Source organism: Pteropus medius, unplaced genomic scaffold (genome assembly GCF_902729225.1).
Source record: "Pteropus medius unplaced genomic scaffold, Ma_sr-lr_union100, whole genome shotgun sequence".
Classification (NCBI taxonomy): Eukaryota; Metazoa; Chordata; class Mammalia; order Chiroptera; family Pteropodidae; genus Pteropus; species Pteropus medius.
This window is the reverse complement of record NW_024343734.1, coordinates 335194-360938: the sequence shown is the minus strand read 5'-3', so window position 1 is coordinate 360938 and position 25745 is coordinate 335194. Positions and strand designations below refer to the sequence as shown.

Genomic DNA, 25745 nt, shown 5'->3' with positions numbered 1-25745 from the left:
CCAGGTGGGCGCGAACACAGCCAGAACCCAGAGCCCGGAAGGTTCCGGTGCGGGATTGGCTCCGAACCCCTGGGCTCTGACCATTTGGCTCGCGAGATGCCCAGGACGTGCCCGTCACCCCTCCGCCCCACCCTCGGAGAAGGGTGGCTCCCTCTCGGCCTCTCCCCGCTGTTGGAGGCGTGGGTAGCAGCTGGGAGAACCGGCTGGGAGCAGCCCCTCCCCTTGGGCGCAGAGGTAAGCACCTGGCGGGCTCCCCGGGTGGCAGACGCCAACACCGCCGCACATACCTGGTCCCCGAGCCGCCTGCTCCCTGCACGTCCTCCCCTCCCCACCCTCGCCCGCCTGCCATGGACGGGCCCGCCGAGCCCCCGCCCCCGGCCCTGTGGGGCGCCTACGAGAACAACCTGTCGGAAATCAGGTGAGGCCCCAAGCTGGGCACGAGCCGCGAGGCCCCCTGGAGCAGGTGGCCTGAGGGAAGAGCCGGGGCCCTCTGCAGAGCCAGGCCCTGGCCTCCTGCAGCCTCAAGCCCGGCTGGCTGGGCTGGCTCGTCCAGCCCGGGGTGCAGGCCCCTCCTGGAAGGGAGTGGGATGCTTGGGTGTCCCTGTCCCTCTGGGGGCCTCAGTTTCTCTGTCTGTCGAAGGGGCCGACACACCGGCTGTCTCCCCGTCACAGGGCCGAGTGAGGGCAGGGAGCTCGGAGGCGACGAGCCGCTCAGCAAACGCGAGGGGCTGATGTGCGCTGTTCCTTCCCGGACACCCCAGAAAGCCTTCCAGTGGAGGGAATTTGCCTCCCGGGGGCTCAGAACGTGTCGCTGGCTCCGTCTGTCTGGGGGAGGGTTGGCGAGCAGAGGTGGGCAGGGTTCTGGATGAAGTTGAGCCCCAGAGCCGAGGCTGTGTCCCAGGGGGGCCGGGGGCCGGCAGGGAGGGACATTGGACTCCCCACCTCCTGGGCGTGACTCTTACATTCTGAGCACGCGTCAGACACCCGCAGAGTACCCACTTTCCAAATGGGGAAACTGAGGCTGGGAGGAAAAGTGACGCTGGTCACCGAGCCAGAAGCAAATCCGAACCCCGTCCGTCTCCCCCTGGAGTCTGTGGCTTCTCCCCCACGTCGGTAGCTCCGGCGATGCCCCCGCCCCACGGCTCTGTTCTTTGGGTGAGCGAGCAGAGGCTCAGAGAGGGCAGGCCGCCCTCTCAAGATCACACAGCGAGGCCGAGGCCGATGCGGGCCCTCCCCCGCCCTTCCTCGCCCGGATCAGGGGGCCACAGACAGGCAGGCCTCCCTGGCGCCTCAGACTTCAGATGCCTTCTGATGGCTGTGTGACAGAGACCAGCCTCGCAGTGTCTCTGGGCCTCTCGGGCTGAGAGTGGCCCCAGGCTCGTCCCAGGTCTGCCGGAGAAGGGTTCCAGCGTTCTGTGCTCTGGGCCCCCTGGCTCTGCGGTTTCTCCAGCTCCTGGTCTGGGCTTCCCGCCTCTAGGAGGCTTCGGCCTCAGTTTCCTCACCTGAGAAATGGAGGGGAACAACCCTCACCTGTAAGACACTGCTAGGCTCGAATGTCTGCAGTCCCCGGGTGGCGCCTGTAGGACCTTGAACTTTCTTCTCCACGAGTTTTTGGCATCTCCGGGGCTCAGAAGAATGCCTCTCTCGAGGGCCCTAAAAGCCCTTCTGGGTCCCCCTCCCAGGCCCTCAGACACACGCCATCCTCGCCGAACTCGGCGGCTCCCCCAGAATTGCTCCTCCTCCTGGGTTGCCATCTCGGGGTTGGCCCCATCCGTCACCAGGCCAGGCCCCCAGACTTTGTCCTCATCCTTCCCTTCCCCTGTCTCCCATGGCCTGTCACTCCCCAGCCCCACCCTCCTGCGATTGGACTTTCTCCGTTTCCATGGCTCCAGCTCGGGCCTCCTCTTTGCTTCCTGAGCTTTGTATCCCCGCCTCCGGCTCTCCCAAGCTGCCCCTCCTCCCAAGTGACTCCAGGCCCTGGCAGTCTGGCCTCCCAGCTCCCTCCCATACGTCCAAGTCAACCCTTCAAATTCCCCGGCCATGCCTCACTAATCTCTGCCCCAGTGCCTTTGCATATCCGATCCCCTGGCCGGGATTCCCAGAGAAATCTTTTCTAACCTCCCAATCTACCCTTGGCTGTCCCCAGCTCAGGTCCCTTGCGCGCCCCATGGCGACGGTTTCCCAAACCTTTTTCTTAAGACACTGATACCCTTCTGTCCAAGAGAAATCGTACTCCCGAGCAAAACTGCAGCATAGAAATCTAAACGAAGCAGCTCTCATTTAATAAAAGGGGAGAGAGGGGCCGGGGTCCCACTGAGGTCCCCGCTCCCTCTGGGCAGGATCGAGAACCTTCCTTTGCCTGGGGACCTCTCTCGTCTGTGGCAGACTCCACCTCACACGTGTTAAGATTCTTAGCCACCACTGATAGTTCCCTGATGACGCCTCTGGCTTCGAACCTGTCCCGTGACGCCCAAACGCTGACCTGTTCACGGATAGAGACACTGCCCTGGTCCCCGGCTCAGAGGGCCTATGACGTCTCTGAGAAAGACGTCAAGGGATGAATGCGCGGGGGAGATGAGGCAGCCTTTGGGCTGGAGCTCGAGCGGCTGGTGGCGGGAAACAGGAGGCCGAATGGATCCGAGGGGACCAAACGGGCCGTGGAAAATTCCCACGGGGCCCGTCATTATACAGCAGTGACATGAGCGACTCTTCATGTCAAGTGTGAAAGGCGATCCTTGGATACGCTCTGCAGCCCGGTTTCACCTTTTAAGCCCCATCTTCTCCCAACAAGAAGAGCTAAGCAATGTAGTGTTTTGGGGCTACGAGCCTATGTGACAAAACTGTGCCCCCAAAACCCCAAGCCACTGACCAGGGTTTAACTACGGCAAGTGGTTGCAGGGAGGAGGCCCAGGGGACAAGGAAGGAGGAGCCCAGAGACCCCAGCCACACACACCGCGCAGCACGTCCTAGTTCACGGGGTTTGTTATCAATTACGCTTTACAGATGTTCTACGTGTCCCGTGTGCCTTAAATGTATACAGTGGACTAAAAAGGGATAATGGGGGCAAAATAAAAACTTTAAGAGGAAGGAGTGAGAAGCGGGAGGTAGGCAGGACATGGAGTTGCCGTCGGTTTACAGGCGGTGGAGCCCAGGGGACAGTCATCTCCATTTCCAGTGCTCGCTGCGGGCGAGCGCCTGGCTCGTAAGACCTCTTTCCATCCTCACAAGGACGACCGTTCGAGATAACTATTATCTTCCCCTTTATAACCGAGGCGACCGAGGCCCAGAGAGGTTGGGTGGTTTGTCCAAGGTCACACAGCTGCCAAGTGGGGTGGAGCCGGGATTCGAACCGAGGCAGCCTGACTCTCTCACGCCCTGAACGGGATGGGCAGGTGCGTTAGGAATTAGAGGATGAGCAAGATGAGGGAGGGGCGGGATCCAGGAGGCTCAGTGGGCGGTCTCTGCGTTTCCCGGGGCATCCGGGGCATCCGGGGCATCCGGGGCATCCGGGGCATCCGGGGCATCCGGGGCATCCGGGGCATCCGGGGCATCCGGGGCGCTGGGCTGCGCCTTTCCCAGCCCCCTCTGCGGAGGGTCAACGGGAGAAGCCACGCTGGCCTCTGGACCCGAGGTTACCGCTGCTCCCCTCCTTTGATCTCGGGGTGCAGCCCCCCTCTGATCTTGGCCTCTCTGCAGCCGAGGTCCTCTGCACCTGGTTTTACAACCAGCCCCTCCTTCCTGGGGGAGGGCCCGAGCCACTCGAATAATTTTATGGCTACAGCCCTACCGGCCACAGAGCTGCATTTTAGATTTTAAGCAATAAATAATAAGACGTTGGCCCTCGCCGCCCAGGTGGAATGTGGGCAGGCAGAGAGGAGAGCGTTCTGGGCCACCAAGTAAATAAGGCGCCTTGCCCGAGAGTTAGAAAAAGATGCTCACGGCCCCCCTTCCCCTCGCCCCGCCACCCCCCGCGAGGGACCCGCGTGGAGGGAGCTGTGTTTCTGTTCCCACTTGCTCTCAGAGGCGTCGTGGGCCCCCTGAGCCTGAGCCGAGGACCACAGCGGTGGTGCCCACGCTGTCCCTACCTGTGGACAGGTCAGCGGTTGGGCATCACGGGACAGGTTTGAAGCCACAGGTGCCATGAGGTGACTACCTGTGATGGCTAAGAATCTTAAAATGTGTGAGAAGGGCTGGGGGGTGGGGGCGACGTGTGCCTGCTGGTCCTGCGTGGGGACCAGGAAGCGGGACCAGCCACTCCCCACGTGGGACAAACCAAGCTGCCCAGTTTGATGAAGGGAGACTCTGCAGGTGGGGAGACGGGGACCGGCAGACCAGGCCGTGAACCAGGACCCCCAGGACCCTGCCACTGCAGGCCAGGAGGCCCGGGCGCCCAGCTCGCGGCCAGGCAGCCCTGAGTTCCAGCCCCGCCGGTGTCGCACCCGTGTCCGAGGCCCTGTCAGGGACAAGGCTCTGGGAGCTGCGAAGCTGCGCATCTGCGAAGTGGGCGCGGTGAGCGACGCCTGGGGCAGGGCTGGCCGCGCACTGCCGAGTCAGGTGTGCACGTCTCTCCCTTCCTCCTCCTCCTCCTCCTCCTCCTCCTCTAATTCCCGTGACACCTGTGACTCCTCTGGAGCCAGGAGCGCCGGTGCCTGAGTGGGAAGGGTGGGGCCGGGGCGAAGAACGGTGGTAATTAGGTCCTTTCTGAGCGTGCGCCGGGCTCCGGCCGGTTCCGAGGGCTTCGCGAGGGATTCCGGCCTTTCAGCCTCCTGCTACGAGGCCTCCCGGTGAGGCGGCCGATGCCGACATTCCCGATTCACAGATGGGAAAACTGAGGCCCAGAGAGAAACCGTACATCTGAGATTTGCTCCAGAGACCTCGCTCCTAAGCGCCACCCTAGAGAAAGGGACCCCTGTGGCCATAACCTGCACAGGAGGCTAACCCCCCACACGCAATCCATCGCAGGGTCTGTGGGGTCTGTGGGATCTGCGGTCCAAGCTCCAGACCAACGCTGACCCACAGATGCATCAGGGGAGCCCCCTAAATAAACATTTTCTGGTAGGCACATTGCAAAAAAGTAAGAGACGCAGGTGAAATTCATTTTAATTATATACCTTATTTGACCCGATATCTCTGAAATACTATCATTTCAGCCTGTAATCAATCGACAGCCGAAATGATCAACGATCGATTTTACACTCTGCGTCTCACCCGGAGCCTCCGAAACACTGTGCGTGTTTTCCCAGCTCGGCCGCTAACCTCCCATCGGCCGACTCTGTCTGTATTCAGACCTCGTCGCCGAGGGCCCTGAGAGTCAATCTCCAGGCCCCAGTTAATCCAAACCTGCCTGGAAAGTTTTCCAATAATTGGCTCCAGGGCCGGTGTTTCCGTTGAAATCAGTAATCATTCAATACAATGAAGAGTCCGGGTCCCCAGTGGCACCCGTCACATTTCAAGGGCTCAGCGGCCGCATGTGGCTCAGAATGGCCATGGTCACCAAGAGTTCTGGGGGACGACAAGGCTCCTGTCTGCAGTGCCCCAAGGGCAGGGAGAGGCACACAGTAGGAGCTTCCTACATGTCTGTTGGGAAGGAGAGAGAGAAAGAGAGAGAACGGTCTAGAAGCGCCTTCGGGCTAAATGCAGGGCACAAGCAGAGAGCCCGGTGTGGTGGAGCGGGGAGTGTGTCGGGAACAGGTAGAACCTGGCGGTGGGGACAGAACAACACCGGCCGTGCTGGCGTGGGGACCCAGGGGAGGCGGGGCCCCAGGGGGACGATGAGTCGGCCAGGCTTCGAGGGGGCACAGCTGGAGACGCAGGACAGCAGACCCTGAGAATTTGAAGACAGAGATTGATTTCTTTAGCTAGATTTTCGCCTATTATTATTATCACCATAAAAGTAACACATCGAAGTGATATGTCTCACTTAGTCTTTGTTTAATCATTTAAAAATCTGCATAGCTTTTAAATGTGCAAGAATTGGCCAGGGGCAGGGGTGGGCAGGAAGGGAAGGGAGAATTTACCCCGTAAGACCTTAGAAACTTACTGTAAGGTCACTAAAATTCAAACACGGTGGCCCCATCCGGTGGCTTTAGGCAAACTAGCCCAACCAGGGAGCAGCCGAGAACAGGCCAACAGATAAACACACTGTGATTCGCTCAGACGGTAGAATTCTACTCAGCCATGAAAAAGAACAAAGTCTAACATGCACACCAACACGGGGGAATGTCAAGGATGTTTGCCGAGCAGAAGCCAGATGCCAGAGTACATTCTAGAAGATGACGGTCTGAGAACACCCAAGACCAGCCAATTCAATTTATGGTGGGATGACTCAGAACAGCACTGGCCTCTGGGACCGGGGAGGGGACCACTCAGGAAGAGGCACGGGGAACCTCTCTGGGGTGGCGGACGGCTCTGTATCCGGGTCGGGTGTCCTGTGCGTGTGTCACGATCCGCATAAGATTAAGTGCGTGTCCTCAAAAGGAAAATAATGTTAAGAGGACGGAAGTGGACCATCTTGCAGCTGTTTTTAAAAAGAACGAGATGGCCGGGGTCGGACCTGAAAAGATTCTCATGACATAGTAACTGAAAAGTAAGCAGGGCGCAGAGTAGGGTGGGGGGTGTGATATCGGAATTGTTTAGCGGGAAGGGAGGGAGAGGAGGAAGGTGGGGAGGAGGCATCTGAGCCCCCTCGCTGTGAGCACACGTGCGTGTGCTTCTGCAAGCCCGGTTGGATGACACCCCACACTGGTAGCACTGGGATCCTCCGGGCTGGGTTGTTGGGGACCATGAACTCATTACCAAACCCAGATGACGATATATATATTTATTAATAGTCCCAGATGATCACTAGCTATAGAGATAAGGGCCAAGAATTTATTTTCATAGGTAACTATAAAGAAACATACACACATGCCGTATTAAGGCAGTTTAGCAGATGTAACAGACATAGTCCCCCAAATTCCGCAGCTTCCCAGCTGCACGGTGGGCTCCCCTGGTTACGCTCTGCCATCCTTCGCCCGCGATTCCCAAGTCCCCCGAGACGGCTCTGGTCCCACCGGCCAAGCAGACAGAGGGCAAGCATGCAGAGTTACTGTCACTGTGTTCGCAGCTCGGGATTCGGGATGTACAGAAAGGCATGAATGAAGTGGGAAATCCTAGTTCCCACGCCCCACCCCCCACCCCCCGGAGTAACCACTTTTAACACGCTTGCCTGCCAGAAAATGTCTCTTTATGCGTGTATCTCGTTTTTACTTATTTTTTAAACGTCAATCAGGTATTACTTCATATGTGGCTCTGTCCTGGCCTTGTCCCTGTTTGTAGCATCTCAGACATCTAGCCAAATAATTGCCACCTCTTCACTCCGCCCACCTTTTTTTGTGAAAATTTCAGAACATATAAAAACGTTGGAAGAATTATCCAGTGAACACCACTAAAATTTTTACTATGTTTTATTATTTTATTATATCTGTGCGTCCTGCAACCTTCTATGCATCCATAAATCCTTCCTATTTGTGATGCATTTCAAAGGAAGTTGCAGACAGGATTAGAACATCTCACCCTAAGTGTTCCAGGCTGCCTCTCGTTAAATAGACTTTCTGATATTTGTTGGTGGGTTTTTCGTTTAATAGACGATGTTTACGTCCAATAGACTGCGTGGATCTGAAGTGTGCCAGTTCTGAGAAATATGTGTGCTACTCAAGTCCCTGTGGAGACATAGCTCCTTCTGAGCGGCCGGGTTCCAATATTTGTGGGGCCCTGATTTGTTTATCTTGTTCTGATCTATTGATCCAGTCTGCCTATTGTTCCGGTATCTCTTATAAATAATGTGATAATTAACATCCTGGGGTATTTTTCACTGGGCATTTTCCTCCAGGGCCCCTCTCTATTCCATACACTTCTGGGGTCGTTCATTTTGTGCATCAAAAAAAAAAAAATACAATGACGTGTTGCCCGCATGGCAGATGCCTGTTCTTTGGAGGTGGGACAGGGAAGAGGGAGAATTTCTGTTCCTTACTAGTGCAGAAGACTGGATGGATTTTAAAAAGTGCATAGACAAAGAAAATAGTTACTAAGTATTAAAAGGGCTGTGCAAGAAGCCAGCAGGATGCTGAGAGGAACGATAACGCATCCGTCAGTGGGAGTCTCCTGCTCTGGCCGAGGTGGTCTGTGCCACCAAATGATCTGGAAGAGGTCACTCTACTCCCGCTCCCTCCGGTAACAGAACAGACGGGTTCTTTCTCTGCTCTCTGGCGGGAGTTGTTTTGCCAGCGAAGGGGCCCAGAGGAGCCAGGGACACTGGCCCAGACGGTGGTCACCCAGTGGGATTTCAGGAGGTGAGGGAGGGCGCTGCTGTCAGGCCGGGCGGCTGGACGCCACGCAGTGTGTTCTGGAAACGAGGCATGCTGAGCCTGGCTCGGGTTCCTGGAGTCTTGGCAACGCTCCCCAGAGAAAGGCAAGTTGACTCCAGGTGCCAGGGGTGACTCGGCAGGACATCGGGGCTGCTGACAAAGTCATCGTGGGCCTGATGGCATCCGCAGGAAGGGGGACGCGGGTCCAGCCCCACGCAGGTGCCAGAATCCCAGCACCCCGCGCACTCACGGCCTGTGCGCTCTGCCCCCTGGCTCCCACGCACCGCAAGTCACCTCCTCAGAGGGCCCTCCCCAGCCTCCATCCTTTTAAAATTACAACCCCCCTCCCCGCCCAGACTCTCCCTCTCCACGACCTGCTTCAACTTTTCCCCATCACCATCTGTTCCATATACTACTCCATTTGAAACATTTTGAGTTCATTCTATCCTTCATTCGAACATAAGCCTCAATAGATTTTTTTTTGTTTTTTCGTTGTTGTTGTTGTTGTTGTTTTGGCCAGTCTCACTCCCTGTTGTATCCCCCAAGCGCCTGGCACATAATAGGTGCTCAGTAAATATCTGTGAGCTGAATGAATGAACTTGCCCCATCTCAGGCAAAAAAAAAAAAATCATTAAGCTCCTGGGAGCTCTCGTTGGACATCGGACTGGGCGGTCCCTGGAAACGAGGCCTCCGTCACGCCCTGCCACTGCTCATTCTCCCGATGGGACCAGAGAGGGTTTGAGGGTGGCCTCAGGTCACACGGCAAATCCAAGTCAGGCCTATAACGGAGGCAGAACTCGCTTGGCTATGTCCCCACGTGGCCAAGGCGGACAGTAGCCGACTGGGTGATTCGTTATAATAACAGCTAATGGACAGTCAGCATTTATACGATGAGGTTCTTTTTTAAAATCATACAGTAAAATTGATTTTTTTGTGTGGGACTGCATAGTTCTATGATTTTTAATACCCGTATAGATTTGTGTAAGGACCACAGTCAGGGCACAGGACGGTCCCGTCACCCCTTCGTACTCAAGTCCACCCCCATCCCTACCGACCCCCTCCCCACACCCCGACGACCCCTGCCACTTGGGTCTATTCTCTGTCCGTCCAGTGACGTCTTTTCGAAAATGTCATTGTATCGGTTTCCTATGTCTGCTTCAACCAACGGCCGCGAACAGGGTGGCCCAAAACAACACAAATGTGTGCGCGTCCACTTCTGGAGGTCACTAGTCTGAGATCAATGTCCCTGGGCTAAAATCAGAGTGTCGACAGGGCCGGCTCCCCCCGCCTCCCCTCACCCCCTCCGAGGCTCTTGGGGAGAATCCGTGTCCTTCTGCGCCTTTCCCAGCTTCTAGAGGCCACCTGCACACCTGGGCCCCTCCCTCCACCTTCCGAGCCACTGTGTGGCATCCTCCCGGCTCTTCTCTGAACTCGGCTTCTGTCGTTCGTTGCTCTTTCAGCCCTGATGCACCCCCACACCCCCACCCCACCGCACCCCATCCCCGCTTTAGATTACGTCGGGCCCCGCCCCCCCATCTCTACATCCTTGGCCACCGCTGCTGAACCCCGTTCACCGTGCAGCGTAGTATACACCTTGCATTTGGGGGTTGGGGACGTGACCTCTTTGGGGCTGTTTTTCAGCCCACCGTAGCCATGCAGATGGGATTAGACTGTAAACCTTCTGAATCCGCTTCTTCCGCTCAGTACCATGCCTTTGAGACTGCTTTGTGTGGCTGCAGGTCTCTTTCTTGTCATTGCCTAGTAGGGTCGCGTGTGCGCAGGTCCCACTGTTTACCCATTCACCTGCCGAAGGACATTTGGGTCGTGCTTTGTTTGGAGCGATTATAAATAGTGTGACTACAAACATGCGAGTATGATGTTGGGCGGGAATGGAAGTTTTCGTCTCTCTTGGGCGAGACTCTGTTTTAAAATCTCTGCTTATGTTATGATATTTCACTGAGGCATATAATATACAATGTGTATATAATACAATATAACAACAATACATTGTTATATTATTGGAGTTAAATACTCATGTGACCACGACAGGGGGTGGGAGAGGTAGAGCCCGAGACAGAAAGGTGATGTGAGTCGCCTGGGATCAAACCCGCGTCTTCTCGACCACCCTCCACCCCCACCCCGCTACAGCCTTCACAGAATGTGTCAGGGGGCCGGGGAGGCCGGGGGACTCTGCGCCACGGCACCGGTGGTTAGGGGTACAAACCGTGGGGCCACGTCGCCTGGGTTCAAACCCTAGCTCTGCCCTCTGCAGCTGTGTGACATTAGCCAAGCGACTCTGCCTCTCTGTGCTTCGATGTCGTTGTTTGTAACACAGAATAGCAATAACAGTCGCCTTCTGAGGTTCTTGAGGAAATAAACCCGTGGAGGGACGTGGTGTAATGGGGATTACTGTGCCAGGGAGCGCTCTCCGCGGTATTTTTATTTTTCAACAAATTTTTATATACCCTCTGTGTATGCCAATGTTTTGGATACACTGGCAGCCAAACCTCTGACATCATGGAGTTTGTATGCAACCTGGAGAAGCAAGGCAAACAATCAATTTAATGTGCAAACAGTTAGAGCTTCTCCAAGGTGACAAGTGCCATGGGAAAGCAAGCACGTGGCTGAGGAGGGTGGGTTCGCTTGCACACAGAGCTTCATGGGAGGTCTCGCTGACAGGCCGTGACGTGGGAGCGAAGACTCGCAGGAGGCGAGGGTGCCAGTCACAGGCCGGAATGACAGAGAGAACGGGCCGCGCAAAGGCCCTGAGGCAGGGCCCGGCCCGGAGCGTAGCAGCGAGACCAGTGTGGCCGGAGCCGAGTGGGCCAGGGTGGCGGGGAGAGGAGGCCGAGAGGGGCCGGAGCCGATGGTGCTGGGCCCTGTGGTCACGGCGAGGACTCTGCTTTCGCTGAGCGAGACGGGAGGCTTTGGGGCGCAGGAGAGACAGAAGTCCTCTCAGGCTCTACCCCGATCCTCCCGGCAGCCGTGTGGGGAGGACAGACTGTCGGCGGCCGGGGCGGAAGCAGAGACGTCAGTAAGGGGGCGACCATGATAGTCCGGGCCAGCGGTGACAGCAGCTTTTAATCCTGACCCAGTCCCTTCGAGGGAGGCCTTCCTTCCGAGTCTCTGTCTCCAGGTGAAGAAACCGAGGCCCAGAGGGGTTAAGCCGTGTATCCAGGATCACACAGCTAGTTGGTAGCAGAGCCTGGGTTCAAATCCAAATCTAACTTCGACCCGTCTTCATTCTCCCCTGCGTCGGCTGGGCTGCCTCTGGATGGGTGACAGCCCCCACCCCCAGGGGATCTTTACTGCACACCTGTTGCGTGCCAGGCCCTGGGGATAAAACACGAAATGAAACAAACACACCGTGTCTTAGTAGCAGAGGGAAGGGTGGAGGCTCAGCGACAGGGATTTGCTGAGTGCTCCTTTGAAGACTGCTGTGTGATCTTGGGGAAATACATTAACCTCTCTGGGCCTCCGTTTCTCCCGTTATAAAGCGGTGCTCTCAGTCTCCACCCCGCAGGGTTCTGGGAAGAGTCCGCGATAACACATGTCCTTGACATAGAATTTCCTCCGAAGGAAACTCAGACAGGGTCTTGGAGGTCTAAGGAGGCCAGAGGGGGGGCCCTGAGTTTTGGGCCGAAGAGCCGCAGCCAAGCAGTGGAGGTCCGGGGGGCAAGGAGGAGACCTGAGCTAGACCAGGGCCGTGGGGACAGAATGAGAGGACCAGGGCTGGTGGACTGTGGGGGGCGGGAGGCAGGAGAGTCCACGTGTTGGACCATTCTGAGAGTCTCGAGTCCTGGGGTCTTTTGGAGCAGGGTGGGCCAGGCGCCTTCCGGGAGTTCAAGCAGCTCCCGTCGTGTGTGCCGGTTCCTCCTGTGGCAGCCTCCGACCCTGGTGGACTGTCATCCTCATTCCTCTGCCCTGACGAGCGGCAGCCGCAGGCCAGGGCCTGGACGTGGCCTGGAGACAGAACAGGCTTGTGACCCAGGGCGAGGAAAGGTCCGCTTGGGGCCAGCTGAGGAGAGAAGGCGCATAGCACCTGTTTCAGGACACGCCGCCGTGCGTGCGACTCAGCCAGGCGGGGGCCCACGTGGGGGCCTCCCCGGCCTCCATGCTCAAGCTCAGAGCTGGCAGGGGACTGGTCGCCGGCCAGAGGAGCAGCAGCTCCAAAGGCCTGGGGGTGGGAACAGCGCTCAGGGCCTTGGGGACCTGAGCTGGAGTGTGGGATCCCAGGAGAAGGAGGGGCCGGCACAGAAAGTGTCCACGGGGCTGAGGTTCCGATCCCACCTCTGCCTGGTGCTCGCGTGTGGCCTTGGCCCGATCGCTCCCCTTCCCTGAACCCCCATTTTCTCACTCATAGCATTGTAAACGCGAGGGGATCCCAGCTCCCCGCATGCGTGCATGGTGAACATCGGTGCTCGGTTATTTGTTGAGCGACTGGCCGTTCTGGGCTCCCGGGGAGCAGTGGTCTGGGCTCCGCTGGCCTGGGGAGAGGCCAGGCTTTGGGTGCCCCGAAGGCCCCGTGGGGAATTCTAAAGGGCCAGGGCTGGGCGCCTCGGAGGCGGGTGGAGAGCATAACCACTGTTCCTCGATGTTCCTTCTCTCTTTCCTGGTAAACCCCCTCGTGCGTCACACGCGTGTGCATCTCACACGCGTGCATCGCACACTCGTGCATCTACGCGTCTGAGCACCAGCGACGTCTCAGCCTTGCAGACCCCACCCTGGCTGCCTGGGATGCAGGTGGGACCCCATCTGGAGATGACGAGTGTTCACTTAGGCATCCAGGGACTATCCAGGGGCTGCCGAGGGCCCAGCGCCTCTCCCTTGTCCACGTTTTCCTCTCCTGTAAACCCAGAGGAAACATCTCCCCGAGGAACCGTCCCCAGATCAAAGACAGAGATCAAGCCAACACCAAACGGGAGCTTTAGTTTCCTGAGCATGTATCAGGAGCCAGGCGCTTTGCATATTTCATCCCTTTTAATCCTCGGGTAGGAGTAAAACCCTGAGGTAGATATGACCGTTATCCTCAAGTGACAGAAGAGGAAACTGAGGCTCGGAGAGGCACGACCGTTGCCCGAGGCACAGGGACAGCCGAGTTCTAGGCACTTAACTGCTATGCTAATCTGCCTGGTAACTGATGACCTCACAGCTCCCACAGTCATGACATCACTAAAACCATCACCCACCCTCCACCATCGGGGTACCCGATGACATCCCCGAACAAGGAAGTCATTACTGTGTGCTGAGGACCTACTGTGTGCCAAATGCTGTGCTAAGCAGTCCCTCCTCTGGGCTCAATGTCCGGTTGCCTCTGTCACTGTATTAATAATAATTTTAGCCCGGATTTATTAAACGCGGACCATCAGCCAATCATTTTTACTGGTATTGACACATTAAACCCTCCCACTATCCCCACTGTTAAAAAATGTGTTCGACTGTCTCATAATTGGAATCCTGGGATCTGGATGCTCTTGCATCCCTCAGCCTTCATCCAACATTAAGTTTCTGAGTTTTGTCTGTGCAGTCGGAGCCCAACCCTCTATATACCAAGGTTGGAAACATCCTCCTCACAACCTTGAAATGAAATCCACAGACGACATAACCTACCTACATTTTTTCCTCCCAGTTCATTGTCCCAGGTGTACTAACTATGCAGACATACGTGGAAGGTCGCGAAGCGTGGCAGCTAAGCCTGGGCAGCTTTGGGTTTTGTGGGACCCGAAGCTCGTATTGTTTTGAGGGAATTCTCCTTAAGAAAATGAATCAAGGCAGGTGGCGACAACCCCAGGGAGAGGAAATGTTTATTTAGAGAGAGAAAAGACATCACAGCAACTCGCTTCATTCAAAGCTGATAAAATACGTGCAACATTCCAGAAAAATAATACACTAGCTTCCGGGTTCGCACACTTCAAACCTAAATCTCCTCTCCCACCACCTACTTTTGGGGCCCAGTGCCCTCGAAGGCGTGATATTGTGATCCGACTTCTGCCTCCTAGTTTTCATGTCATTATGTCCACGTCCTGCAGCCAGCTGGCTCGCTGTAACAGACACAGACGTGACTTTGAACTTTATCAATATCCCACAAACGCCCCATGAAATGCGTCTCCAATTCGACGTGGCCTTAGCCAGGCCCCCCAGATACCCATCACTCTCCCACACCATGAACAGGAGACCCCGGGGGAGAGGGAGACAGAGAGAGACAGTAGATTAAAAGGATTGCTCTTAAAACATCTCATTTCAGACCATTTTGTTTCCGTGTCTGGCTGTGTGAACACGTGGCGGGGGATTTGGAAAGCAGGCTCCATGTCCGGCTTAGCACATGGCCTCTGCCTCTCCACCCTGTGGCCGGGGAGGGGCGGGCAGCGCCCCCGACTTCTTTGGCCTCAGTTTCCTCATCGGTCAAACGGGGTGGTGACTTAGCATCTTCCTCGAGAGTTGGGGGTGAAGACTAAATGTGTGAAACACGGTTAGCCCCACTTCGCAGACGTAAAGTGCTCCACGTCCCGCCGGCTGTGTGGCTTTGGGCAAGTCGCTCGAGCTCTCTGTGCCTCGCTTTCTTCACCCATAAAATGGGGAGAAGAAGCGTTGTCACCTCAGAGGATTGTCGTGGGCTTTCGGTAAACTATCTTCAGTTGGCAGGTGAAAAAAACGAGGTGCAGAGAACGTTCCTTGCCAGGGTCCCGCGAGCGAGTGGGGTGCCCTTCACCCATTTGGGGGCCAGCCCGCCCTCCTCTCCTGAGATTCCTCTATGACTTTTCCGCCACTATGTGTCCTGGAGGCCTCAGCTGTAAAGCTGGAAGCAGGGCAGGCCCCTGGCCCTCACCCCAACTCTGGTGACCTGTGTCCTGGCCTCCTCCCGGTCCTCATGGTGTCCCCTCCTTCTACAGCCAGAAGCTGTCAGGAGAATACTTCCGGTACAAAGGCATACCCTTCCCAGTCGGCATCTATTCACCCGAGAGCATCAGCATCACGGAGAACGCCGAGGTGGAGGACGACGACATCTTCATCATCACCTACCCCAAGTCAGGTACTCGCTGCGCTGGGCTGGTGGTGGGGGCGCGGTGCTCGGGACAGGGGCGCATGCGTGGGACAGAGGCTGGGAAGCGCGCACTGAGGGCAACGGGAAGCAGAACGGAGGGCTGGGGCTGTTCGGAACCGGGGTGACCTTGGCCTTTGTACTGGAGAGTCCCCCCCTGCCCTCCAGCATCCTTCCTCCAGACCCTTCTCCTGCCCCGGATCAGCTCTCACGTCTCCAGGGCAGGGGCCCTGACCTCCTTGGCTAAAAAAGCGTCTCTCTCTATCACCTGAACTAACCACGTCCTTTTCTTCATGAATCAACTACCAGCCGCTGTACGATGTATATTTCTGTGTCGACTTAGTCTCTGGTTTCCCCCACTCGACCACGAACTCCAACAGGGCAGATAATTCCGTTTGTCTCGTTCACGCTGTGTTCTTCCAGCCTAAAACAACGCCTGGCACGTCCTAATTATTCAGGAAATCTTTGTGGAAGGAAGGTTGGGAGGGTCTGCGGTGACTTTAATCAGAGTCCCTTGGGGAGGTTTTAGTGAGAGGAGGGACAGACGTCAGCTTTTTCTTCTCTAAAATGATGGGGTTGACTTTGTTTTACAAAACAGTGTTGAAATTTTTCAAAATATGACTTTCACCCTTTCGGCATGGAGTTCTATGAAGTTGTCTTTTTTTTTTTTTTTTTGGTAAGAGCTTTGACACATAATTCACATACCACACAATTCGCCCGTTTTAAAGCGGACAATTCTATGGCTGTAGTACATTCACAGAGTTGTACGACCGTCATCACTATCGATTTTCATCAGTTGTACAACCGTCATCACTATCGATTTTCATCAGCCCAGCAAGAAATCCCGCCATCACGCATTAGCCGTCACCTCCCGAACCCCACATCCGGGTCCCCCAGCCCCTGGCAACCACTAATCCACTTCCTGTCTCTATGGATTTGCCTGTTCTGGGCATTTCGAGGAAACGAATCCTACACTACAGGGCCTTCTGTAACCGGCTTCTTTCACTCAGCATAGTATTTTCAAGGTTTGTCTTAACCAGCTCCTTAGCAATTAGCATCGACTAGCCTCCAACGCTTTGCCTTTATGCACAATATAAACTCCAGACACAGTGGCCCATTTGGTACAGGTATCGTTTACACGCCTACGCGTTTGCACCTGCGTTTATCTATTATGTAGACTAAACTCTTAGGTATGGTCAAAGCATCCATGCATTTGCAGTTCTGATGGACATAGTCAAATTTCCCTCCTTCGAAGAAGCTGCAGAAATCCGTTCTGGGAACAGCAGGCTGCGTTGGAAATAGCTCGGGGCACGGGCGGTGGTGATGGTTACACAGCTTAACGCCACTAAACTGGACACTTAAAAAGGGTTAAAGTGGTCAATTTTATGTTCTCTACCTTTCACCGCACACCTAGAAGAAAACAATTATGAACTAGTAACGGGGGGTTCAACTACCAAGGGTTAAAGGGACCCCCAACGGACACAGGAATTGCTGAGACGGGGAGCAGCCACCCTCTCTGGGGCTGAAGCAGAGCGCCCAGGGGAATTTGCCGCGGAGCTAGGGGGGGCCGCTGTCCATCACAGGGGCGGGCGGAGAGCAGCCCATCAAAACCGGGAGCAGAAACACCGTCCTCCTGCGGGGCGCCTGCAGCGCCCTCTACTGACAGAGCTTGGCATTGAGCTAGCTGGCAAAAAAAAAAAAACAACCCAAAAAACAACAAAAAAAACCATGTTGGCAGGGTCCAAGCTCCACCATCACAGAACAGGGCAACCAAGCGTGGCTCTGGAGCCCAGACGCAATACACTGAGAACTGGCACAGGCTGGTTGCTGTCACCCAAGGCAACACGATACTAATATCAGCTGGTCACTAACGTGAATATATTATTTCTCGTCCGACTCGCCTGTAGTCTGCTGGAACCGGGTCATCGATGAGGTCCCTCACTTCTACATGTTGTTTGTGGCTCCCCACAAAATCAGGGCAGCGAAAAGAGCTGAGATTTTAAGTCCAGACGCCTGGATCCAATGCCAACTTCCCCATATGTATTAGCGCAGTGCTTCTGTCCTAATGCATAAACCCCAGCAGCTCAGAAAGCTGGACCCGAGAGTTTCTTTCTCATCCTATAAACTCCAAGCGGTGCGGGATGGGTGGAGGGAAGTGGGGCGAATCCGGCAGTCTCAGGCAGCCCCGGGAGCCCCAGTTTCCACTGGCATCTCCGCATCCAACCAGCAGACCGGGGAGAGACAGAGTGGGGGTCACGTGGGGAGAGTTTATGGGCCAGGCCTGGAAAGGGCTGCATATCGCTGACACCTGTACTTCCCCAGCCAGACCTCAGTCACGTGGCCCCCGCGCGGCTGCAGGGGAGGCTAGAAGAATGTAGTCCCGTCCTATTCCGGGTAGGAAAGCGAAATGGGGTTGGGTGGACAGCTAGCCAGTCTCCGCCACGCTCCGCTTCCCAGCTCTGCGACCTGGGCCAGCGACCTTGTTTCTCTGGGCCTCAGTTTCCTGCTCTGAAAAATAAAGCCAACCCCACCTCTCCCGCCGGTCGTGAGGAATCCGTGCAATAAAATACCTAGCCAATTGTGCAGTAAACGCAGCCGTTTCTAAATCTGATGCTTAAAAAAATTAACTAATAATCAATCAATCAATCAATCAATCCATCCGATGCTATGCCCCGTTCGCCCTCATCCACCTCCGATTCATTTGTCCCATTTCTCCCGCCAGGCACCAACTGGATGATCGAGATCCTTAGCTTAATTCTGAAGGACGGGGATCCCTCCTGGATTCACTCGGTGCCCATTTGGAAGCGGGCACCCTGGTGTGAGACCATCATGGGTGCCTTCAGCCTCTCGGACCAGTCCAGCCCCCGCCTCATGAGTTCCCACCTCCCCATCCAGCTCTTCACGAAGGCCTTCTTCAACTCCAAGGCCAAGGTGAGGCGGGAGCGTGAGCTGGGGGGGTGGGGGGTGGGCGGAAGGGAGGGAGTAACTAACCGATGAACTTGGCGCCTATTTATTAAGGATCTTTCAGAGCCCTGGCCCCGACCTAGAACAGCGGTAAATAAACACAACGCGAGCCCACATTCTAAAGGGGGTACAGGCAGAGAAGGGATGGAATAAATAAGGAGGAAATTCAATACATCCAAGGCGATAAATTCACATCCCGAAGGGAAGGGTGAGGGTTAGAGTTAGGGCTGGGGGTTGCAATCGGGAATAAGGTGGTCAAGGGAAGCCCCAGTGAGAACGCCCCACTTGAGGAAAGACCTGGGTGGGAGGCGAGGGAAGAGATGTGTGTAGGGTGGCGGGGCATCTGGGGGAAGAACATTCCAGACAGCCGGAAGAGTGGGTGCAAAGGCCTTCGGGTGGGTGTGATGTCCCTGGGTGGCCAGAGCCAAGTGAGAGCAGAGAGGCGTGGGGACGAGGTCAGGGAGGTCACAGGGGCCAAGATGTGCAGAGCCGTGATGGCCGTTGCGAGGACTTGGCGTGTCCCCTGAGCAGGACGGGGTCAGCGGCGGGCTCTGGGCAAGGGAGAGACCGGAGCCGATTTGGGGTTTCCCCGGCGCCCTCTGGTGGCGAGGTGGGGAACGGCGTAGCGCGGTGAGGGCAGAAGCAGGCAGGAGGCGACCCTGAGAGGGAGCCCCGGTGGGAGGTGGCGACGGAGGCCACCGGGGTGGTGGCCGTGAGGGGAAGAAAAAGGGCCGGATTTGGAGTGTATTTTGAAGGTGGAATCAGGAGGATCTGTTGACAGATTGTATGTGGGTGTGAGAGCAACTGATGAGTCAAGGGTGTCTCCAGGGTGTTCGGCTTCAGAAAGTGGGAGTCATCAGTTGATGGGGAGGACAGGGAGGAGAGGTTTGCGGGGAAGATGGGGCGCTCTGCTGTGGCCCACCGACATCCAGGTGCAGGTCGGCAGCGAGAGAGACAAATCTGGATTTGACAGGAGAGATCCGGGCTGAGCACATAGATTTGCAATTTGTTACTGGATGCATAGATGATGATGATAGATAGATAGATAGATAGATAGATAGATAGATAGATAGATAGATAGATAGATAGATAGATAGATAGATGATAGACAGATGATAGCTGGATGGAGGGATGGATAGATAGATGGTAGATAGACGGATAGATAGATGATAGGTAGATACATAGATAGATAGTCATTAAATCCAGGAGGCTGGTGCGGTCACCAAGGAAGTGACTGTAGATAAAGACAAGATGGGGATCTCAACCCAGGAGTCCCCAGGACCACCCTCAGGCTCCATGGTTCCCTCGAAGGCCTCAGAACTCGGCAAAGCCGTTAGACTCACGGTTACGGTTTATTACACTGAACGGATACAGATTAAAATCAGCGAAGGGAAGAGGCAGGGGGAGCAGGAAGAGACCAGGCCCCGGCTTCCACGGTCTCTCCCAGTGGGGTCACATGGACAGCGTTTAACCCTCCCGGCAACGATGTGTGACAACAGGCACGGAGTTTCACCCACCAGGGACGCTCACCCGAGCCTTGGTGTCCAGGGTTTTTATTGCAGGTTAGCCACGTGGCCATGGCTGACCGGCACGTGGCTGACCTCGATCTTGGGGAAGGAGATGGTTCCCGGGGAAGGATTTATCTGATGGGGCTGGAGAGGGGTTGGTTGTGGGATAAACCTGGTAAATATATCGGAGCCAGGCACTTGGGGCCTTGATCTCCAGGCCCAGGGGCTAGGACTCTATCTTGGGGAGCTGGAGAGCTAAGGCCAGCAGGGTCAGTAATGTGTGGGGGTTGGGAGGCCAGGGAAGAGGCTGGAGTGAGGGTCCAGGCAGGAAGGGGTGAGGCTGGCTGCACCCTCGGCTCTGGGAACAGGAAGGAGGGGCGGCTTCTCTTCAGTTTTGGTCAACGCCTCTCACCCCGATCCCCCGTGTCCTGACCCCCATGCCTTCCTCCTCCCCTCTCTATTCCCTGACGCGAACTATCCCTCCACCCACTCCAGAAACAGCCCCTCTCTCCTCCCTGGCCTCTGGGACGAGGTGAGATGCTCTGAGCTAACATTAGCGGGGGGAGCCCCTGAGAAGTCTACCCCGAGTCCTTCCTGTTGTGGGGCCAGAAGATGGGGCTCGAGGCACGCAGCCTCAGGGCCTGGGGTCCCCGGCCGTGTCCGACACTTTCTCCCCCCCACCCCCACCCCCACGCACAGGTGATCTACATGGGCCGGAACCCCCGCGATGTGGCGGTGTCCCTCTACCATTACTCCAAGATCGCCGGGCAGTTGAAGGACCCCGGCACACCCGACCAATTCCTGCAGAACTTCCTCAAAGGCGAAGGTGAGGACAGCGGCAGCCCTAGTGGATCCAGACGGAAGAGAGACGGAGGGAGGACGAGAAGGAGAGAGAGGGAGGCAGAGATCCAGGACGTCACAAAGAGCCACAGAGACAGAGAGGGGACCGAGAGGAACAGTGAGAGAGACAGAGGGAGCGAGAGAGGCTAAGAGGCTGAGAGAGAAATCGAAAGACGATGGGAGATACAGACGAAGAAATAAATGGAGAAGGAGACAGAGACAGAGTCAAAGAGACAGAGGCACCCATGCAGGGGCGGGGGAGGGGAGGCGTCCGGCTCAGAGGGCCTGGGCCCGGGGCCATGTGGGCTGGCGAGACCCCTCTGCACCCCCGCAGGGCGCCCTGCCGCCTGGCCCTCACCCCTCCGCCCCTCCGCCCGCAGTGCAGTTCGGTTCCTGGTTCGACCACATTAAAGGCTGGATTCGGATGCAGGGCAAAGAGAACTTCCTGTTTATCACCTATGAAGAGCTGCAGGAGGTGAGCCCCCCGCCCCCCAGCAGCTCAGCACCCCCACTTCTCCCCTTCTCAGACCTCCCACTTCCCTTCCAGTAAGGCCTGGGACGCGCCAGGTCCTGGGGCTGTGGCAGTGAACGGAGCAGGGTCCCCGAGCCCGTGAGTGGGAGACGGACCCTGGACAAATTAAATAGGTGGCCGCTAAGGAGGACAGCCGGGCGGGAGAGGAGGGGGAGGAACGTCTCCACGGGAGCGGTTTTTTAAGTAGGGCGGTCAGGGGAGGCCTCCAGGGGAAGGTGACCCTCGAGGAAGGGCTGCGGGGGAAGCGGGAGCCACGGCGGTGTCTGGGGACAGTTCCCCAGGCGGAGGGACCGGCCGATGCAAAGGCCCTGGGGTGAGCTGTTCTCCTGGGCTTAGAAAGAGGCTTTGTGGCCGCAGCTCAGTGAGTGGGGATGGGGGAGGGGAACGAGGCCGTACAGCGAGGACTCAGGCTTTTCTCTGAGAAGGTGGCAGCCACAGGTAGACCCCGAGCAGGGGAAGGCAATGGGCTCAATGAGGTCACTTGGGAAGTGAGTGGCAGCGATGGTCGTGGCCCGAAGGGCAGAGGGAGGCAGGAGAAGGAAACAACCTGGAGTTAGACCTGGATCCCCCTCCGGCCCCCCATGACGGGTCAGGCATCCAGGAGAGAGACGCCGGCTGGCTGGGGGCAATCGGGGAGGACTTCCTGGAAGAAGGGGCCGTGCGGAATGTCTACGACTTTGCCCGGCCATGAGGAGGATGATGGGCTTGTAGCTGAAGCAATCCACAGTGACGGTGCCCACCCTTTCTAGGATCTGTCCCAGGAGTCCAGGGTCCCAGGAGCCTCCCAATAGGTGTCCCTTCACCAACGGCCACCCACGCGTTCCCACTTCATGCATTTTTCCGTATTCTCCTCTCTGTTGGTACTTTCCCTGGTGAAAAGAGCCCGGATGCTGGTGTCCAACACAGCCGTTGAATTCCTCTTAAAACCCCTCGGAGCCTCGGAGCTCTGATCCTTAAAATGGGTGGAAAACGCCAGCCCGTGGGGCCGCGGTGAGGACCGCGCCCCCTGGCCCTGGCATATGTGACCCCTGACACGGTCGGACTCCGAGGCGTCAGCGCCGTGCGTCCGGGAAGAGTGATCCTCAGCCAGGGCCTGTTCCTGTCTGATTAGCAATAACAGTAATGTCCACCGCCGTGTGCGAAGGACGGACAGGCGAGCCGCGTGTGAGGTCGAATCCCACGAAACGGCTGACATTGGGTAATTTTAAATGGTTCACCCCAATGCTGCTATTCTCCCCATTTTCAGAGGAGGAAATTGGGGGTTCATCCCCTAGAGAGAGTTGACGCCTCGTCTGAGGCACACGGCTCTTCGCCACGGACTCCGTCGGTCGTGTGTGCGTTTTTCTCTGCATCTTTCGACGGAAAGATCCAGAAAAGATTGGGTTGGGACGGGGCATTGCCCCTCCTCCTCCTTTTCCATCCAGCTTTATGCTCCAAACCAGAAACTGGGCCATGCAGCCTGGCAGAGGTTCTGGGCTGCCCCTGGGTGTGAGAAACTGCCGACACGTGACAATTTCTGGGACACGTCGGTGGTTCGAGATGAGAGAAGGATGGATGGTTACGAAACCAGGAACGGCCTGGAAAATCGGGGCCGTGGGGTTGGCAGAGCTGACCGGAAGTCTGACTGTCCTGGGCTCCGGTCAGAGAAGGCAGCAAGGTAGAGGCGGGGACTGTGGGCTTCCGGGACCCAAAGCTGAGCTCTTCCTCAGCTGTGTGACCCTGGACAGGTGTCTTCCCCTCTCTGGGCTTCCGTTTACCGATTGGGGTGCCGACACCTCTCTGCAAAGCTGTCGGCCAGCATCAGCACAGATAGACACGAGGGGCTTGGACCGGAACTGAGCGCACAGTAGGTGCTCAGTCCACAGTGGTGGGACCTTGAGGGCAGAGATGCTCATGCTGCATCTGACGGGGAAGTGTGACAGGGGGCGCAGGATGGTGCGGGGCTTCCCTGGGCAGCCGCGTGCCAAGGCCTGCAGGGGACGGACGATGAGTCCTGGAGGGACAGCGTAGGGAGCTGTGGGGACAGGCCGCCACACCTGTCCTCCGAGGCCAGGCCTGGGGACTGGGATTCATGTCCCGGGCCACCGGGGAGCCCCCAGGAGGCTGGGATTAGGCTCTGCTCTGGGTGTGGGGGACCGGAGGCCGGGAGGCTGGGGAAGAGGTTGGAACGAGGGTCCATAAGGAGGGAATGAGGCCTGACCAGTGCTAGGGGCACAGAGGAAGGGACAGCGGAGAGAGTCAAGGACTGAGGCACAGGGCTGATGACGGACAGGGCGTGAGGGGAGGGGACGGAGGAGGGATGAGGTGGGCGGGAGTCTGGCCCGGAGACGGGGTGAGTGACGGGGCTGTGCTGGGGTGAGGACCTGAGGAACAGGTTTGGGGCACAGACTGGCTCATTCCCCTTTGTCCCCTGAAGGCAGGTGACTCTGCATGAGGTGCTGGACTGACCTCTGCCCCTGCTGTGACCTCTGACCTAGCCCTGCTCCTTCCTACCTACCCACAGAACCCTCCAAGACCCAAAACTCCAAAACTGCAAAACACCCTCGAGGCCATAGCCCAGTCCCTCGGGTGGAGGCGGGGAAACTGAGGCAAAGAGGCGGAGTCACCCGGACAGGTCTGGGTTGGGGCTCAGACATCTAGACTTGGGGTCTGGTGCTCCTTCTGGGCCTGGGCCCCCTCGCTCCGCCGCCCGCGCCCTCTGCCTGGCCCGCCTGAGCCCTGTCCCCTGCCCACAGGACCTCCGTGGCTCCGTGCAGCGCGTCTGCCAGTTCCTGGGCCGGCAGCTGAGTGAGGAGGCTCTGGGCTCCGTCGTGGCACACTCGGCCTTCGGGGCCATGAAGGCCAATGCCATGTCCAACTTCACGCTGCTGCCGCCCAGCCTGCTGGACCAGCGCCGTGGCGCCTTCCTCCGGAAAGGTACGGGGGTTCGGGGGTTCCGGGCCCCACTCGGCCGCTGCCTAGCTGTGCGGCTTGGGTGAGGTACTTAACCTCTCTGGGCCTCAGTTTCCCCAGCTCTGAAGGGAACTGCCATCACAGGGTCACTGTGGGCCCAGGGCTGACTCCACCCGCAGGGCTTAGCACAGGGCCTGGACGCAGCAGATGCTTCAGCCAGGCCTGCACCCCAGGCCCCCCACTCCCCCTACCCTAGATAGCTCCAAACGCGAACAGGACGCCTGCGTGCACAGCCACAGCCGGCTCTGAACCGCTAGGCGGCTGTCTGGGGTCTCCGTGAATCCTTGGTATTGATGTTCACCCAGAAACACTCCGGTGTTGATCACGGGGTGCGCGTAGGAGTGTGTGAGTCCCCTGTTGCTGCTGTGACAAAATACCAGCAATTGAGCGCCTTCAAATAGCACACGGGGACTCTCTCCTAGTTCTGGAGGTCAGAATCCAAAATCCGTCTCACTGGGCCCAAAGCAGCGTGCCGGAGGGAACGTGAGCTGTGTTATAAGCGGCACGTGCACTTGCTAAAATTCAAAATACGGTGATCCAAGTGACATTGGCCCCAGGGTGCCAGGTAAGGGTGGAGCCCCAGGATGAGATAAGCAGCCTCAGACTAAGGGGGGGATCCCACACGGGGGGCATGGGGGACTAGCAGGGTCCCCGCCCCTTGCCCGCTAAGTCACTGTGGGTTTCATCCAAGAGGTTCTGTCCAAACCTCCAGCACGTGCCTGGCACCGAGGGAGGCCATTCCCAATGCCACAGCAATAATGGAAGTCGTGTGGGGCGCTGCGGGAGCCCCAGGGGGAGGGTGCCCCAGGGGGAGGGTGCCCTGTTCCAGTCCTCGAGGTTAGGGACGGGTCACGGAGGAGGCGACGCTTTCACGGGGTTGGGGGTTGGTTGTGCTATCATGCCACGTGGGGAGCAGATGTTCTTGGGCAGAGAGATTTGGGGGGGCAGGGGAGCAGTGAAGGAAGGGAAGCTGTTTGCCTGCAGGACGAGCAGGGCAGAGGGGAGCCGAGGGCGGAGGGGGCGGGAACGGTGCCCAGGGGTCTGGCCGGGTGGCTGGTCAGCCATCGCAGGAGGGAGATGGGGCTGGGGAAGCAGGGCGCCTCCGGCACAGGCAACGGCCCGGGCCAAGGCCGGGAGGTGGGAAAGAGGGTGCTGAGACGTGGGGGCGGGGACGGCGCTCCGGTGGCCCCTCACCTCGCGCCCCTGCCTCCCCACCAGGGGTCTCCGGGGACTGGAAGAATCACTTCACGGTGGCGCAGAGCGAAGCCTTCGACCGCGTCTACCGCGAGCAGATGCGGGGCCTGCCGACCTTCCCCTGGGACGAGAACCCCGAAGATGTCAGTCCGAACCCCGAAGATGTCAGTCCGGACCCCGAGCCCCGCCCTGACCCCAGCCCCAGCCCGGCCCAGGCTCCCGAGCCCCCCCACCCGTGACCCCGAGAATAAACGCATAGCTCCTGCCGCGGCTCCTCTATGCGCCGTGAAGGGGGCGTGCGGCTGGTGGGCAGCGGGGGGCGCGCGAGGGCGGGCGGGGGGCCGCAAGGGGACCCCACGCCCAGGGCCTCG

The 25745-nt window shown here is 57.6% G+C and overlaps 1 protein-coding gene across 3 annotated transcripts; it reads left to right on the top strand.

The window, feature by feature from the left end:
- Positions 1-253: 253 nt before the first annotated feature.
- On the top strand, positions 254-25638 carry SULT2B1 (sulfotransferase family 2B member 1). 3 transcript variants are annotated; one of them, XM_039868574.1, is made up of 7 exons: positions 254-418; positions 15236-15375; positions 18107-18315; positions 20556-20682; positions 21077-21171; positions 23964-24144; positions 25399-25638. In XM_039868574.1, exons 1-7 carry the CDS (start codon positions 348-350, stop codon positions 25611-25613), a joined length of 1038 nt encoding a protein of 345 aa, XP_039724508.1. In that variant the 5' UTR covers positions 254-347; the 3' UTR covers positions 25614-25638. The 3 variants fall into 3 exon arrangements, with proteins under 3 accessions (XP_039724508.1, XP_039724510.1, XP_039724507.1); XM_039868576.1 differs by lacking the exon at positions 254-418 and adding an exon at positions 4037-4145; XM_039868573.1 differs by lacking the exon at positions 254-418 and adding an exon at positions 6009-6315.
- Positions 25639-25745: the final 107 nt, after the last annotated feature.

Bases quoted from the DNA above. Each gene is read 5' to 3' on its own strand.
- SULT2B1 (XM_039868573.1), top strand. From the start codon at position 6,200: ATGCACACCAACACGGGGGAATGTCAAGGATGTTTGCCGAGCAGAAGC. The intron at 20,683-21,076 runs GTGAGGACAGCG...CTCCGCCCGCAG, and splicing joins GAACTTCCTCAAAGGCGAAG to TGCAGTTCGGTTCCTGGTTC. The intron at 21,172-23,963 runs GTGAGCCCCCCG...CCCTGCCCACAG, and splicing joins CCTATGAAGAGCTGCAGGAG to GACCTCCGTGGCTCCGTGCA.